The sequence below is a fragment of the Lynx rufus genome, unplaced genomic scaffold (assembly GCF_022079265.1).
Source record: "Lynx rufus isolate CCGP_SWC_20201006 ecotype Redwood Valley unplaced genomic scaffold, mLynRuf1.p SCAF_1, whole genome shotgun sequence".
Lineage (NCBI taxonomy): Eukaryota > Metazoa > Chordata > Mammalia > Carnivora > Felidae > Lynx > Lynx rufus.
Window position 1 is genome coordinate 140,765,815 of NW_025814823.1, and position 17,693 is coordinate 140,783,507.

Sequence of the window (17,693 nt, forward strand, 5' to 3'; positions counted from 1 at the left end):
TTTGCTTTGAGATGAGACGTTCACATACTGGTGTTGTGGCTCAATAGGAGTAATCAGTAGAAGGACCAGGGAAGAACAGTACAAGGGCAACAGGCCAACTCTGGTTTTCATTTGTGAGGGTTTTTAGGTTGATTTTAAAGACAGGCTCCAGGCTCTTGACGACAGGAGGTCTTTGTAGCTTGATTTTATTGTGTGCATACTTCATGTCTTATCCATATGTAAACCATCCATACATAGATCATTAGAATAGAATCAGGAGTCTACAAATAACTTCTTACATTGACAGTCAATTGATTTTTAATAAGGATGCCAATTTAATGGGGGGAAAGCATAGTCTTTTTAACAAATGGTGCTGGGATGACTGTAAATCTACACGCAAAGAATGAATTCTTTGAGAGGACCCTTACCTCTCAAAATTTACCAAAAAAAAATAGCTGAAAATGAATCAAAAGCCTAAATGTGAAAGTTAAAATTATAAAGCTCTTAGAAGACATAGGTGTTTGTGACTTTCAGTTAGGCAATGGTTTCTTAGCTATGCCATCAAAAGTACAGGCAGCAAAAGAATGGATGAATGAGACTTCGTCAAAATTAAACACCTTTTTGTACTTCAAAAGACAACATCAAGAAAGTAGAAAGACAGCACATACCCAAAGTGAAGAGAGACACTCAAATCATTTATCTGATAAGGGACTTGTATATCATATATAAAGAACTCTTATAATTCCATTATGAAAAGATAACCCAGGTAAAACATGGGCAGTGGATTTGAATAGACATTACTCTAATGAAGATATACAGATGGGTGATAAGTGTATAAGATTTTCAGTATCATTAGCCATCAGGGAAATGAAAAGAACCAGAATGAGGTGCCACTTTGCATCTACTAGGATGGCTCTAATCAAAAAGACAGCTAAGTATTGGCAAGAATGTGGAGAAATTAGAATCTTCTTAAACTACTGGTGGAAATATAAAATGTTGCTGCTGCTCTGGAGAACAATCTGGAAGTTCCTCAAAATACTAAACACAAAGTTCCCTTAGGACCCAGAAGTTCCGCTTCTAGGTGTATGACCAAGAGAAACGAGAGCCTCTGTCCATGCAAAAACTTGTACACTAATGTTAGTGTACAGGTTAGTAGCAGTGTTCTTAATAGCCAAAAAGTGGGAAACACTCAGATGTCAATAAACTGATGTAATCTTAGATATAGCCATACTGCAGAATATTATTCACCCATAAAGAAGAATGCAGTATTAATACATCCTACACCATAGATGAACCTTGAAAACAGTATGCTCATGAAAGAAGCGAGTCACTAAAGGCCACATATTGTAGAATTGCATTTATATGAAATGTACACAATAGGCATATAAATAGAAAGTACATTAGCGGGTTGGGAGTAACAGGGTAAGTGGGGAGTGACTGTTAATGGTTGTCGAGTTTCTTTTTGGAGTGATGACAGTGTTCCCAAATTGATAATGATGATGATCTCACAACCCTATAAGTTAAAAATCATTGCACTGCACATCTTAAATGGATGCGTGTATCGTGTATGGATTATTTCTCAGTAAAACGGCTAATAAAACAAAATCATATTATGTAATTATACTGTCATATTGAATTCCATTCTGATTTTAGGCTCGTGGACTAAGACCGTTCCAGTACATCCAGCTCCTGCTCACAGAGACACATTACCTGAACATCAGGCCAATTGTCTCTACATTGTGCTTGTTATAGGAAGTTTGATAACAACAGACCGTAAAAATCACACTTAGGATTTTTGTTGGTTTGGCTCAGTAACACTGGCTTCTTTAACAGATAAACCACTGAGTTGAGTTGACAATAGAAGTTCAGTTCTCGCTCCTGTAACACTCAGTAATATAAGACAACAATGAGGGGACACAGGCACGTCTTTACCGCAGTTATTTGGGAGCCAGGCTGAGGGAAGTTCTTTGACTTTGCTTTCATGAGTTGTGGTATCCTGCTCACGGACAGCAGAAGAGACAGTGGAACTCAACTATGGGAGACATTCCTGAGGCAAGCCTCGGGGCAATGCACATCATTTCCTCTCATATTCTGTGATCACAACCCAGCCACTTGACCCCAAACAGATAGTGTGGGACTGGGAAATGTGGACCCTGGTCAGCAATCACTCCTAGCTGTCTCCTTACTTCTGGAATGAACCATTGGGTATCGCTGTTCCAAGTTCTTTCCTTATTCTTTTGAAAAGTAGATCAAAAGGATATTCAGCCCACCTGACCGTATGCTAGTTTAGAAGTTTGCATACTATAGTTTCTGCTTCGTTGTGAGGTATTTTAGTACAGTCAGAACAAGGTTAACTAGCCAGTCTATCTGATTATTTTGTCAGGGTTTGCCACCTGTCTCAGGAGAATAGTCTTTTTTTTTTTTTTTAATTTTTTTTTCAACGTTTATTTATTTTTGGGACAGAGAGAGACAGAGCATGAACGGGGGAGGGGCAGAGAGAGAGGGAGACACAGAATCGGAAACAGGCTCCAGGCTCCGAGCCATCAGCCCAGAGCCTGACGCGGGGCTCGAACTCACGGACCGCGAGATCGTTACCTGACTGAAGTCGGACGCTTAACCGACTGCGCCACCCAGGCACCCCAGGAGAATAGTCTTGATATCAGTCAATTTTTATTAATCGTACACCAATAATTGAGTTTCCAAGTAGTATATTTTAGAAGACTTTGTGAGATCTTGTCTAGGCTTACAGGAGTTCTCTAGGAAGTAACTCCATTTGGAGAGGCACTCAGCTTCCCATACCCAATCCCTGCTTGAAACAGCAACCACGAGAGGCAGCCCGTGCCTTTTGCCATTCATCGTTTCAAGACAGGTGACCAAGAGGGAATCGTAAGAGGATAAATGAATCCCCAGGAAATTGACTCAGTTCTGACCTTACACTAAAGTGGCGGCAGCGTGTATGTCTCCAAACCATGGGAATCTTAGTGCTGCTCTGGAAGTAGCCTGGGTGAGTTCCGAGCCTCCGATTATCATCTAAAAATGGTGATCCTTGGGGTGCCTGGGTGGCTCAGTTGGTTAAGCCTCCAACTTCGGCTCAGGTCATGATCTCACAGTTCATTCGTTCGAGCCCCATATGGGCTCTCTGCTGACACCTTGGAACCTGGATCCTGCTTCGGATTCTGTGTGTGTCTCTCTCTCTGTCCCTCCCTCCATCCCTCCCTCCCTCCCTCCCTCCCTCAAAAATAGATAAACATTAAAAATGAATCAATGAATGAATGAATAAATAAATAAAAATGGTGATCCTAATAGCACCTCTTTATGAAGTGATCTTGAGGATTAAGTGATAATTCCCATGAAGTATTAAATACAGGTTCTAGCACAAAACAGTGTGTTAAATATGAGTTATCATTGATAATGGCATCATTTAACTTTCAAGGCAGCAAAAAGGAGATACCTCCATTGATGCCTAATGCTTCAAAAATCTTTGGCAGTGTCCTAGGAGATTTTATGATGTTGCTGTGATGCTTGGAAAAGTTTTTCTGACGCACTCAGAATCTGTCATCAAATCACAATTTGTCAGCTACCTACTATGTGTAAACACATTGCCAGGCACAAAGGGATTGTCTATAAACAAGCAGAAGAGATGGCTTTTGCTTTGAGTAGTTCATAATGTGATAAGCATTAGCAGTGGCTGCGTTTTAAATAGGCTGTAGCTAACCCAACTTTTTGGTATCCTTAGCATTTGAAGCCAACTGCACATATATTTGAGTGTAGACGGAAATAAGTGCGGGGGCGCCTGGGTGCCTCAGACACTTTAGCCTCCACCTCTTGGTTTAGGCTCAGGTCAAGATCACATAGATCATGGGATTAAGCCCCACATTGGGCTCTGCACTGACCACGTGGAGCCTGCTTGGGATTCTCTCTCTCCCTCTCTGCCTCCCTCCCTCTGCCCCTCCCCTGCTTATGCTCTTTCTCTCTCTCACAATAAATTTTTTTTAAGTGTGATTATCTTTTTTTTTTAACAAGCACAAGTCTAAAATACCATATTTCACTTTTTATTTTAGCTTCCTGCCCTTTGCTCCCTATTGTCAATTTAACCCCTTCCACAACCAGTTGTAAGTTTACCTCTCCCCCACTCCTGACACATATACTCCAATCCCAGAATGGTGATGAAGCAATTATATATTGTGTGAAATGCAATTTCTTAAATTTTCAAGCTAATTATTCAAAAACAGATTGTGTTTTTATATGAATTAGCATAATACCTTGATTTGTAATTTATGTCACTTAGAAAATTGGACTCACAGGGGCACTTGTTGTGATGAGCCCTGAGTGTTGTATGTAAGTGATGAATCACTGAACTCTACTTTGGAAACCAATGCTGCACTGTATGTTAACTAACTAAAATATAAATTAAGAAAAAGAAAGATTAGAAAATTGGCCTACTGTGGTTTTTAATTTGGCCAGATTTTTATTTAAAAAGCAACATTATCATCTATTGCTTGATTTTTTAAAAATTTCTCAACCTTGTGGTACTCTTACCTCCGTGATTTGAAGCAAGGCTCACATATACCCCATATCCCTTATATCCCTCATATGTGATATGTGAAAGTCAAGGTCTTCATGTTGTTTTACCAGTTGCTTATTCTCTCAGTTTCACAGTCTCCCTAGGATCTTAGGTTGTGAGAAGAACCTCATCATCCCATCCTTCTAATTCCCTATCCCTTTAGCAGAGGAGAAAGCAGGCCCCTAGAGCTTAGGGGACATACTTGGGGTCACACAGTGGACATGGGCTGTGTCCCCCATGCAGAGAGCTCTCTTCACACCAGGCCCTGCCTGGTAATATTTTCCTTTCCTTTGACCTCCTTCTCTAAACTGTCACCAAGTCCTGTTACTGCTTTCTCAAAATGTCTGCTGGCTTTCCACCTTCCCATCTCTTCCCATCTAATCCAGTCCCTCAGTTCTTCCCAATGGGAAAGGCCTGACAGAGCACTTTGTCTCCGGGCATCCATCATACAAGATGAATTTTCTCTAATTACCACTGTCAGCGTGTCACTCCTCAGCTGCGAAGCTGCCAGGAGCTCCCTGCTTCCTTTGGCCACAGATAACAACACTTCTCCTGTGCTAGATGCCCCAGAGCCTGGCTTGGTATATTCAGCCTCATTTCCTTTCTCTCCATGAGCCCCAGAAGCCCAAAGTCTTGTGTGGGTTTTCTCCATGACTCAGCCATGTTTCCTTTGTGCGTTTATCCTGTCGTGCTCCCCGGTTTCTAGCACTTCTCTGCCTTTCCAAATACTCCATTTTTCTAGGCCCAATCCAAGTCCCATCACCTTTTTAGCACTCTCCCTCATTAGTCCAGTGATGAACTAATCACCCTCCTTTATTCCCAGCCTTAATTTTTTTTAAGTTTGTTTATTTTTAGAGAGAGAGAGAGAGGGACTGTGCACACGTGTGCAAACATAAGCATGTGCACCAGTGGGGGAGGGCCAGAGGGAGAGAGAGAATCTCGAGCAGACTCCGTGCTGTCAGCACAGAGCTGGGGGAGGGGCTTGATCCCATGAACCATGAGATCATGACCTGAGCTGAAACCACGAGTCAGAGGCCTAACTGACTGAGCCACCCAGGCACCCCTCCCAGCCTTAATCTTAAGCACTAGCATGTAGCATCGGGCATAATAAACTTTCTCATATGGTTCTGTGGTTTTTCCTTGGAATTGCATTGCCTTTTCAATTATACTCAATGCCCTTTAAAGCCATGTTTATGTTTATATTTGTTTATATTTTTATGTTGGTATTTTTCTCCTATGTTCTATGTTTTACAGTGCTTAATAAGCGGTCAGTAAATATCCATTGCTTATTAGGGGTTCTCGGAGCTTTTAAAAGATGTTGCCAACAAGCAGTTGAGATATTTTACGACATTCACTGCTTGGATCAGGATCATTTGTTAATATTGCAGAACAGTGTTCTCTTGTGCCAAATGTTGATAAGATCATCTGCGGATGTGTTAATGGTCTTTAGGCAGGGACTGGCCATATAGGTACGGTACTCATACTAATTGTTTGTGGATCGATGGCAAAGATGGGGGCTCCTTTGCTGAACACCTGCACATCTACCTCTTGGATCTTACGGTAGGTTAATAGTTACTTGAGAACAGATAGGAATAGCATTATCTTTATAAGTCTGGCAAATTCTCAACACACCAGCCTGAAATGTGAGCTGGCCCAGCCTCCCCTCCCACTGTGTGTCCTTGAGCCTGTAATGACCTCGGTGCTCTCTTTTCTACAGTACTGGCACAATGTCCTAAGATTTAATCTGATCTTTTTCTGAGATGTTTTTTTCATAATTCAGTAAATACTGCATTTTCCTGCAAAAGTAAGAAAGTTGTAATAATTTCCTGGTATTGGAAAAAGGAACGTATATTATTTGAAGAAAACTTTTTGAATTTTTGATGCCCCTTTCCACACCTTCTTACCTTCTCTGGTAGTCATTTCTGGACAGAGACAAGCTGCAGATTTTACCAGACCTTGGGCTATGCTTTCCCCAAGGCATCAGCCCTACAAAAATTTCCTCCACTTTGGGTTCATAAACCTGGAATTACATTTTCTTTCATGTCAGCAGACAAATTCCACCCGTACAAAATGGTTTGGCCATTTTACTCTTTGCCACAGAAGAAAATTGGCAGAGACTCAGACAAAGGTGAAGCTGACAAGCCCTGGCATGGAACTGAGTTCGGTGGCTTTGAGTCCCCCTTGTTCATACTGTATTCTGAATCCTGGCCCACCCAGAAAGTTCTCTCTTCCCATCCCAGACAGCTAAAGATGTTTCAGATCGTGCTCCCTTTTTTAATGTCTCCAGCAGACGTACCGAGATGTTGTGTCTCTTCATCTACACAGACTTACCCAACTGGAGTCACTTGAAGGTTTTGTTTTTTGTTTTGTTTTTTTTCATCCTTCTAGGTGGATGGAAGTCTGCTTAGTTGAAGAATTGCCACCAACCACTGAACTGGAAGAAGGGCTCCGGAATGGAGTTTACCTTGCAAAGTTAGCCAAGTTCTTTGCCCCAAAAATGGTATCAGAGAAAAAGATCTATGATGTGGAACAAACACGTTATAAGGTAACTGAGATCTAATTGGTTTTGGCTCCCATCTAAAAGTGAAAGTTCAGTATTTAATTTCCTTTCCCTGCGTTTACTCTGAGTGTTTGTACAAGGATTTTGTGGAACGGGGGGAGGGGATGTCCTTGGTGTTTGAAGCCTGTTAATAATGATTCCTGAGGCAGCAGCAGTTTTCAAAGCAGAGCGTTTCTATTTTTGGGCTGAGACTGAGACACATCTGATGTGTGGGGCTTCCCAGACTCCCCGCCCCATTCTTCCTTCATGGAGGTCATTTTTATTAGCACCAGTAAATGTAAAAGTGAGGGCACTCTACCCTCTTTTTTCTGCCACCAACTCAGTTTATTAGCTCCCTTGTTCTCATCAAGGAGTAAAGTACCCAGCTGGGACTTGAACTTGTGGCCCCAAAGAGTTAGTGCCAATGTGATCCAATGAATAATAATTTTGAGTAGTCAAGTAGGAATTCTGTTCCATTTAATGCTTAAAACAAAATAAGACTAATTTTTTTGTAGGCAACCAATTTTAATTATTTCATGGCTAATTTGGGAGTGTACACAGGGGAGAAGACAAAACCAAAATAAACAATAGTCTTAATTTTAAAAATGACATTTTAGAGACACATGTCTAAATATTTACAGACAGTGTGATATATTTAGGATTTGCTCCACAGTAATCAGGAGGAGGATGGAAAGAGATTCAAGACTGGCCATAAGTTCATTATTGTTGAGGTTGAATGATGGGTACATAGGAGTTCATTAACTCTGTTTCATCAACATTATGTTTGACATTTTCCATTAAGAAATGAAGGAGAAAAAGGCAAACACCAACGTAAATGATTCCTCCATTAAATGTGTCTTCAAAAAGGAGTTTTTAAGTGTGTGGTATTCTCTCCTGGAGTAAGTGATTTCTTGAGCACTTTGGGCCAGGATTTCCAACGCTGCTTTGAAATGCGATTCTTTATTTTCTTAATCTGTTGTACAGTTGACCCCTGACCAAAGAGGGTGTTAGGGACGCCCCTCCCAATGCAGTCAGAAATCCGAATATAACTTATGTGTGTATGTGTCATTTATTTTATGGTCATTTATTTTCAGAAAGTAACCTTAACCGAAACTCTTAATTTACATCCTTCCAACTACAATCCTGCCTCTGTGGGAAAAAAGGGAATATGGGAATTGAAGACGGATTGGGGAGATCTTTAATCTTACAGGGGAAGGTGTCCATCTGCTTGGGTTGTCTGCTTATTCACTCGGTTGTGTTTGATTATCAGTTCCGACTCCGGGATTTGTTGGAAGAGGTGGAGCATTATAATCAGATGTGCCTTCAAATGCTTTTTCCTGAAAGAGAGTGAGCTGTTCAACTTTACAGAACCTCACTTTTTGACTCTGTTAATCAAAGACCATAATACTCTATATTGACATTACTTACAGAAAATTTAAATGAGTTTCTGTAAAGTGTCTAAGAAGGAATTTAGAAAACAGTACTCATTTAATTTTTCTATTTGCCTTTGACTCTCCGAAAACTTAACTAATAGCCTCCTGTTGACTAGAAACCTTTACCAATAAGATAAGTTGATGAACACGTATTTTGTATGTCATGTGTATTATATAATGTATTCTTAAAATAAGCTAGAGAAAAGAAAATGTTATCAAGAAAATCATAAGGAAGAGAAAATATATTTATAGTACTGTACATTTATTGATAAAAAAATCTGCATATAAGTGGGACCCATATATATTTAGCTGCAGATTCTCTAGTGTCTTTAAAAGTTCCTTGTCTTAAAATTGCAGGGACAACACTTAGTTGAAAATGGAATGCTTTCCCATTAATTGAATGATTCACACTACCCTTCAGTTGTTATTGAAACAAGATTTATTTTTTAAAAGTGTATATTTAGGGAAAAAATAGTTGCGAACAGAGAGGAGGCAAACTATAAAAGACTCTTAAATACAGAGAACAAACTGAGGACTGATGAGTGTGGGGGCCTTGGGGGGCAGGGAAAATGGGTGATGGGCATTGAGGAGGGCCCTTGGGATGAGCACTGGGTGTTGTTTGTAAGCGATGAATCATGGGAATCCACTCCTGAAGCCAAGAATACACTGTATACCCTGTATGTTAGCTAACCTGGCAATAAATTATAATAGACAGATACATAGATACATAGGTAGATAAAATATGTGTATTTAATTCAGAGCAAATGTTTGAGTTACTATTTGGGCTAACCATAGAGAAGAGGAATTGAGAAATCTTCTGCGTTTGTTTTCATATTCTAGTCTAAAAGATAACTGAGCAGAAGTTTCTGCCTTGGATAATGTTAGGAAAAAAAATGTTTGTGTTTGTTAAAGTGCTTTTGACTTTATCAAGCCATGTGTTTTACCCCAGCCTTTAACTTATTACGTTAGCCTTTCACAAGACTTTACTGAATCATTGATTTAGTCAGGCAAAGTTACTGTTTTTTAATTTTGAAAAAGACTTATTTTAGTTCCAAAAAGAACAGAAAAAAATATTTGTATCCCCACACAACAAAATAAATTAATGTTTGTCCACATTTTGCAGCACAATTCGTCTTTTTCTTCATTGCTTCTAGAAGGATTATTACCAAGCCCTAGGCCTATTTCTACTAACAGTTGTGTAGATTTGATGACAGAGTTAAAGGGTAGTAGGTTGGGCTTGGCTCTAGCCTGTCCTGAAAGGGAATTGTGGGTATTTTGTTTTGACATTGGGAGTGGTGAGAATCAGGCCAGCAAGATCTTCCATGGAGCCTCAGAACAGAGGCTGGGCTAATTCGTTTCTCCTCTTGGCACACCATACACCTTTGAATACAACTTTGTCCACAGCCTAACTGTGGACCCTCTCAAGGCAACTCATACAGGTGCTATTTCCTCCTGGCATCAGAGAGCCTACTATTTGAATGAATAGCACTTCTCTTTGGGACAGGGGAAGTACTTCCAGTCTCTTGTTACAAAATGAAATACCTGTGGAGCACAGGCAGGTGATGACAGTCCTGAACAAAACCTTAAGAGAGATGGAAGTATTGTGTTTGCCACTCCTGCCCATCGGGCCCTGGAAAACAGATACACAGAAGAAGGGATGATACTAGGAGAGGAGCAGAGAGAAGGGAAATAGCATCGGGGGGGGGGGGCGGCGGGGAGCAGGTTGGTGCCAGCTGTGATGTGGGAAAAAACGTACAGGACCAGTGGAGACTACCCTTCTGTTGATTCACCAGAGAAAGGAGGCTTTTTCTTTTCCCTTTTTATTTTTTAGTTTTTTTTTTTAATGTTTGTTTATTTTTGAGAGAGAGAGCACAAGCCGGGCAGGGGGCAGGAAGAGAGGGAGACACAGGGTCTGAAGCAGGCTCTGCACTATCAGCACAGAGTCTGATGCAGAGCTCGAATCTATGAACCATGAGAACATAACCTGAGCCGAAGTCAGATGCTTAACCAACTGAGTCACCCAGGTGCTCCCCCCACCTTTCCCCCCCTTTTATTAAATCTCTGAGAATGCCTAATGTCTTTGAAAAGAAACTTCTAGTGATTTACCACATAATCATAAAACGTTAAGGCCATTTCCTTCATTGTACAAAATTGAAAGGAGTCAGATATTCGTGAACAGGATACTTAACTTCCTGTTCTTGGGTTCTGAAGGACTAAAGCCCTTGGCAAGAAGCACCCAGTCATGGGACTGAGACACAAGGGAACTCAGGCTAACAGAGGCCCACCCCTTTGATAAGCCTTCTGGAAACCATGAGTTCAGTGAGTGTGGGCTCTCACTGCAGCGTCTGCTTAGACTGCAGCCATAAAATACGACCTGCCCATTAGGCACTGTGTCTCAAGGCACAGGCTCTGTCCCTGAACTCTGAAGGCCTCAGTTTGGGCAATGATGGCTCTGAGTTGAGCCAATCAGAACTCTCATTGCCATCCCATCCTCTTTGTTTGCCAGCTTATGTACAACCCTGGCCCCTCATTAAGGTTACAAAGGTGACCTAGGTAGTAGAGTTAAACCTTCTAATGATGAGTGCCCTTTCCCTGGCCACCCCTACCTCTGACTCCAGGTCGCAGTAATGTGACCATGCCGTGTGTGCTCTGGCCCCTGACACTGTCTCTCTTTGATGCAGCATGGGGTACCTTAATGATGACCTTTATCATGAAGGCAGGGACCATGTATGTTGTCCGTGCATTGTCTTCAGTGAACAGAGTAGACTGTAGCCCATAGTAGGATAGTAGGTGCAAGGGAAAGAGCTGTTTAGTAAAAAGAAAAGAAAAGAGAAAAGAAAAGAAAAGAAAAGAAAAGAAAAGAAAAGAAAAGAAAAGAAAAGAGAAAGTAGTTTCAAATAAGCCTAAGGACCCCATTCCTTCTGTGCTTTGATACTGGAGGTGCTTGGAGTCTGATACTCTTCCGTCAAGTATGATGCTCAGACTTCCTGTAGGGTCACTTGATGCCTGTGTGTAAAAATGTGGGCTCCTGGGCCCACCAGAGCCTACTGAGGCAGAGTCTCTTGGCCAGGGACCCAGGAAGCTACACGCTTAATAATTATCCCAGGTGATGCTTATGTACTACCTAGCTTTGAGAACCACTGCTCCAATGGCAAACAATATAACACATTTTAATGAAGTTACAGGGAAAGGAGATAAAGTACTATGATAGAAACACATACAGGGTAGAACTTATTTATCTGTACGGTGCTTACAGTACCTGCTTGTACCAGGAACTGTTCTGGGCACACGAGGCAGCGTGGTGAGCAAGGCAGACATGATTTCATGGCACTTAGGGTTGAGGAGACAAGTTATAAGCGAGTACACAATTGTGAGTTGTGATGAGTATATGAAGGAAGGAATTAAAGCCACTGTTGTTGACAGGTAGCCACAGACAGAAGATGAGCTTCTCTGAAGAGATGTTTATTTACTCTAAGGCAGGAAAAATGAGAGGAAAATCATCCATGTGCAGCTTTAAGGGGGGGAAGTGGGGAGTACAGTCCAGAGATGAAGGAACCTGTTTTTGAGAGACTTGAGGAAGAAAAGAACTTAGACAAATGGAGTGGCTGAAAGGCTGCGGTGAGGGACAGTGGTGAAAAATGACGCCAGGATGGAGGCAGAGACATCACGCAGCCAGGCTGGAAGATCTGTGATTTCATCCTAAGTTACTACAGAGGAAGCCATTGAAATGTTAAACAGAGACATCATGGCTTTAAAAAGATGAGTCTGGCAGCGCCTGGGTGGCTCAGTTGACTAAACGTCCGACTGGCTCAGGTTATGATCTCACAGTTCGTGGGTTCGAGTCCCATGTCCGGCTCTGTGCTGACAGCTCGGAGCTGGAGCCTGCTTTAGGATTCTCCCTCTCTCTCTCTCTCTCTCGCTCTCGCTCTCGCTCTCTCTCTGCCCCTCCCCTGCTCGCTTGCTCGCTTGCTTGTTTGCTTGCTTGCTCCCTCTCTCTGTCTCTCTCTCAAAAATAAACATTAAAAAAAAGATGAGTCTGCTGCCATGTGGAGAAGAAATGGGAGGATGGGGGTGAGGCAGTCCGATGAGGGGATAATTCAGCCCAAGTGACTGGTAACAGTGGCCTGCACAGACGAGAATTAAATGGATGCAAGAGGGAAAACAACCTGCAAACGTGGTAGAAATGGGTAGAGGGCAGTGAAGAGAGGATGTCTGGGTGGCCGGCCAGTGGGATGTGACCAAGGAGAGAGCGCCAGTTCTAAAGGGGTAGGGCGGCGAAGAGGCCAAGGCTTCCATGTTGGGCGCTTTAAAGATCAGTGGGTGTTCCCAAGGTGGCTAGGATGGACGAGAGAAAGAGGAGGGGAGAGAGATGGGCATTCCTTGAGCTTGATGAGGTTCAAGGACAGAAAACAATATCTGTTCAAATACAGCACTGATAGCTGTAGACTTATAATAGATGTTGACTACTGAAGTGAGCCTTAGGTAGGAAATGCATATACAGTAGTTAGTAGTAGTAAGCCGTAGAATCAGAGTACTTCAGAGACTGGCTTCGTCACTAACTCTGCCTCTGTGAGCCTTGGTTTCCTCAGCTTTAAAGTGGTATTACTAATAATCTGAACCTTTGTACAGATACTGTAAGGAAAATAATGTGATCATCCATGCAAAGTACTTGTTACAGTGCCTGACAGAGAGTTCCTTCTCCATAAAATAAGCAAATCAAAATAATTATTGGCTTTTAAGCAATCTCTTTGTTCTAAAGTGCTTTGATTCTCTTGTGTAAGAAGTTACCATCCAAAGAAGACTTAAATAATTCCTCATCTATTCCATTTAAGCTAGAATAACCTTATTTGCTGGTGAAATAGCTCAGCAGTAGAAAATCAACATTTACTTTCTGATCCAGTATCTGGAAGAAATCAGGTGGATGGACACTAACAACCCTTTCCTAAATAGGACTATAGACCCGTCACCTAGTCTGATAGAAGTATGTAGAATTGGTGAAAGAAAGTAGACAGGTGAAAGTGGTTATAATGGACTAAGATTATGTTGAGCCTAGGGGTGCCTGGGTGGCTCAATTAGTTAAGTGTCCGACTTCAGCTCAGGTCATGATCTCACAGTTGTGGGTTCAAGCCCCGTGTCAGGCTCTGCACTGGACTGTTCAGAGCCTGGAGCTTGCTTGGGATTCTGTGTCTCTCTCTTCTCTGTGCCTCTCCCTGGCTCACACTCTGTCTCTCTCTTTCTCTCTCTCTCTCTCTGAAAAATAAATTTAAAACATTAAAAAAAATTTATTTAAAGAGTATTTTGAGCCTAAGTGTGTAGAAGACCATTTTTGTTCTAACTGAAGTAAATATAGTAACTTGAAGATGTTAATGCATGTTACTCACTGAACTTTGCTTCTTAAATATGTACCCATAGGATTCTGAAGTCAGCATTCTTCAGATGTTTAAGATGGATAAAGGATTTGAGATGTGTCATTTTATTTACTGCAGAAATAGGATCAAGATAAGCACGCTTTCGTTCAGTGCCCCTTACATGAAGCACTAAACCTTTTTCTGATCTTAAGGTGAATAAAAGTTTTGAGTCTAGTCTTAGAGTGTATAATAACTATAATAAACTGATATTTATTGCCTTTTTGGTGTACTTCACAACTAACTGCTTTATGCATATTCTCACTTAATCTCCTCAGCTCAAAGAAGCATACTATACCCATCTTATGGCTGAGGAACCAAGGTTCAAAGAGATTTGTAACTTTCCTGACGTTACCTAGCTAATAAGACCACTAAATGGATGGGGGTGTCTGTTTCATGGTTTGGATTGTTGAAGCCCACCAGGTGAAGACCCCCTCCCCCCTGAAACCAAGTTTCAAACAAGGGGCAAATAAAATTACGTTTATTTAACTTGGGGCAAGGAAAAAAAATGCGTACCTATGGGACTATGAGGAGGATAAAGTAGAGGCTTTGTGTAGATTTGGGCTTGTACTGGTGATGCTAATACGGATTTAGCGAAGCAAGGACCAGTTACCTTTGAGGTGTTGTCAGGAAGCAGGATCAGTTTGGTGTTTTGGTAATTTTTATGTAGGAAGTGAAAAGATGGAATGAAGACTACATTGTCATCCATCAAAACAGTCGTTCCATCTTAGTTGGAATAGTGGGACATTGAGTTAATTTGTGGTGCCTAGGGCCCTCTTCTCTGTCTTTTTTGTTGTTGTTAGAGGGTGAAAGCAAGTGGGGGAGAGTGGGAGAAAATAGAATCTCAAGCAGGCTCCACGTTTCATGCAGGGCCCAACATGGAACTCGCTCCCATGACCTGGGATCATGACCTTGAACCGAAATCAAGAATCAGATGCCCAACCAACTGAGCCACCCAGTTGCCCCTCTCTTCTCTATCTTGATGTGATGATTGTGGATTTTTCCCATCTCCTCCCTCCATGGTCAGAGTGGCTGTGTCTGACAGTTGTTTGTGTTCTGCAAAAGTTGTTTGTGCTAAGTCACCCTCAGACTCTACCACCTGGCCCTTCACCCTCTAGGCTCCCTCTCTCTCCCCGACCTCCTCCCTCTTTCCCTCTCACCCCTCTTCCCTCTCCCTTTGCCTCTCCTGCCTCTAGTGATATCCTAGTAAGTGCTGATATTTTCCATCTAGAGAATAATCCCACCATCATGAGTTCCTATGCTCTAACATTGGGGAATGTTAGTAAAAGGAAGATTTTCACATTAAGAGAGACTTCATCTTGAATCTCATTTCAACACACTTAATTTGATCTTAGGCAAATTAGTTCATCTTTTTGGTCCAGGTTTCCTCATCTCTAAAAACTGGGAAATGATAATTGCCTTGCAGAGTGTTTTGAAAATTAGAGATAATTTTATTTTTTTTATTTTTTATTTTTTTATTCTCAAGTTAGTTGACATACAGTATAGTCTGGGCTTCAGGAGTAGAACTCAGTGACTCATGGAAAATTAGAGATAATTTTCATACAGTGCTTGGCACACCAGAGTCCAGTGTCTGGCCACACAGAGTCCAATATGGCCACTATTAAAAAGGCATAAACATTTATCAAATGTTAATTTCACTTAGGCTTTGTAAAGTCTAACAGCAACAAAAATACTTTCTGTTATATAAATTATTTGACTGTAGGGGCGCCTGGGTGGCTCAGTCGGTTAAGCTTCCGACTTCGGCTCAGGTCATGATCTCACGGTCTGTGAGTTGGAGCCCCGCGTCGGGCTCTGTGCTGACAGCTCAGAGCCTGGAGCCCATTTCAGATTCTGTGTCTCCCTCTCTCTCTGCCCCTCCCCTGTTCATGCTCTGTCTCTCTCTGTCTCAAAAATAAATAAACATTAAAAAAAAATTTTTTTTTAAATTATTTGACTGTAGAAAGTCACAGAAGATGGGAAGAGCCAGGCTTTGTGAATGTGATGATCGGCTGTTGAATATTACATGATGAAATTTGCTGTAATTACAGTTATTAATATGGAAAATAAAATACATAACATTATGCTACTCATTTAACTAACTAAAAACACAAGGTAGTGTTAAAGCTCCCAACATTTCATTACCTGATAAAACTTCATTAGATACAGACAAAGATACCATAGTTATAGACTGGGCAGAAAAAAAAAGAAAATGGTGGCTGATGAAGATTGTAAAGAAAAACGGAAGACCTAGAAAGCCTATTCTCATTGTGTGGGTAGAAAAAGTTCTTGTAAAACATTTCCACTGAAGGTTTACTTCTTACACAAGGCAAAGGTTAGGATTAACTTATAGGAGGAATACAGGTGCCTGGGTGGCTCAATCATTTAAGTGTCCAACTCTCAATTTCAGCTCAGGTCATGATCTCACTTTTTGTGAGATCAAGCCTGCGTCAGGCTCTGGGCTGATAGCATGGAGCCTGCTTGGGATTCTCTCTCTCACTTTCTGTCTCTACCCCGCCCCTGCCCATGCTGTCTCTCCCTTTCTGAAATAAATAAACCTTTTTAAATAATTGTAGGAGAAAGAGGGGCACCTGGGTGGCTCAGTTGGTTGGGCATCTGACTTCGGCTCAGGTCATGATCTCGCAGTTCACAAGTTCAAGCCCCGTGTTAGGCTCTGTGCTGCCAGCTCAGAGCCTGGAGCCTGCTTCAGATTCTGTGTCTTCCTCTCTCTCTGCCCCTCCCCTGCTCATGTTCTCTCTCTCTCTCTCTCTCTCTCTCTCTCTCTCTCTCTCTCTCTGTATCTCTCAGAAATAAATAAACATTTAAAAATTTTTTTAAATAATTATAGGAGGAAGAGATACTACAATATACCTCTGAATTGTGGGATGGTTTTTGTTTTCATCTTTGTATTTTTGTGTGTTTTCCAGGTTTTCTACAGAAATCATATTTATGATTGGAAAAAATGTTTTGCCGAAACCAGAAACCAGGAAAAAAGACGTTTCATCTTCTAAAAATCTCTTTTTTCTTGAAGTTGCTAGTTTTTTCAGCCGTGGTTGGCAAAATCTTGACACCGTGTGTGTGTATGTGTGCGTGCATGCTTGTGCACACGTGCCTCATAAAACATCCTTAGGCATGTGCTAGACATTAAATGGTCTTTGAGATTCTAGTTCAGAGTTACCTCAAATATGTGAATCGTGGAAATTGGAATGGTCTATTATAAACAGTGTTGCTGAGATAGCCTACTCTTCTTTATTGTGTCTCCAGTTACTTTATGATTTAATAACTCTATTTTAGGAGAAATACAATCGGAAAACATCCTGCTAATGAAATAAAGTTGTTACAAATGACTCACTTTTCACGTGGTCCCTTCTTCTCCTCTCTCCCCATCCTTGCATTAGAAATCCGGCCTCCATTTTCGACACACAGATAATACAGTCCAGTGGTTACGAGCAATGGAGTCTATTGGTCTACCCAAGGTAAGCCTGAAGTGGGAAGTCAAAAGGGGTCATTGCAAACTCCTCATTATGAAAAAGGACTTGGTATACTGGGGTATGTTAATGGAGCAGATGGCCTTATTGCCTCAGGCATGACAAATGTGAGGACTAAACAGGAATATGGAAAGGCCTATACAAAGTAATCTATGACAAGAACTCAGAATTAAGTGTGTATACAAATTGAGAGCAGCTAGGTGTAACTGTGTATTAATGAAACAAGGTCAGAACAAGCTTTACAGGTAGATAGTTGATTTAAAATAGTCACCTCCCTTTTTTGTGTTG

At 41.4% G+C, this 17,693-nt stretch overlaps 1 protein-coding gene across 1 annotated transcript in view; it reads left to right on the forward strand.

The window, feature by feature from the left end:
* The window catches only part of IQGAP2 (IQ motif containing GTPase activating protein 2), a 295,550-nt gene that overhangs the window by 138,948 nt on the left and 138,909 nt on the right, over positions 1 to 17,693 (forward strand). Inside the window, exons 3-4 of the mRNA XM_047088141.1 lie at positions 6,932 to 7,088; positions 17,316 to 17,393. Coding sequence (XP_046944097.1) covers positions 6,932 to 7,088; positions 17,316 to 17,393 — 235 coding nt within the window. The remainder of the gene's footprint in view (positions 1 to 6,931; positions 7,089 to 17,315; positions 17,394 to 17,693) is intronic.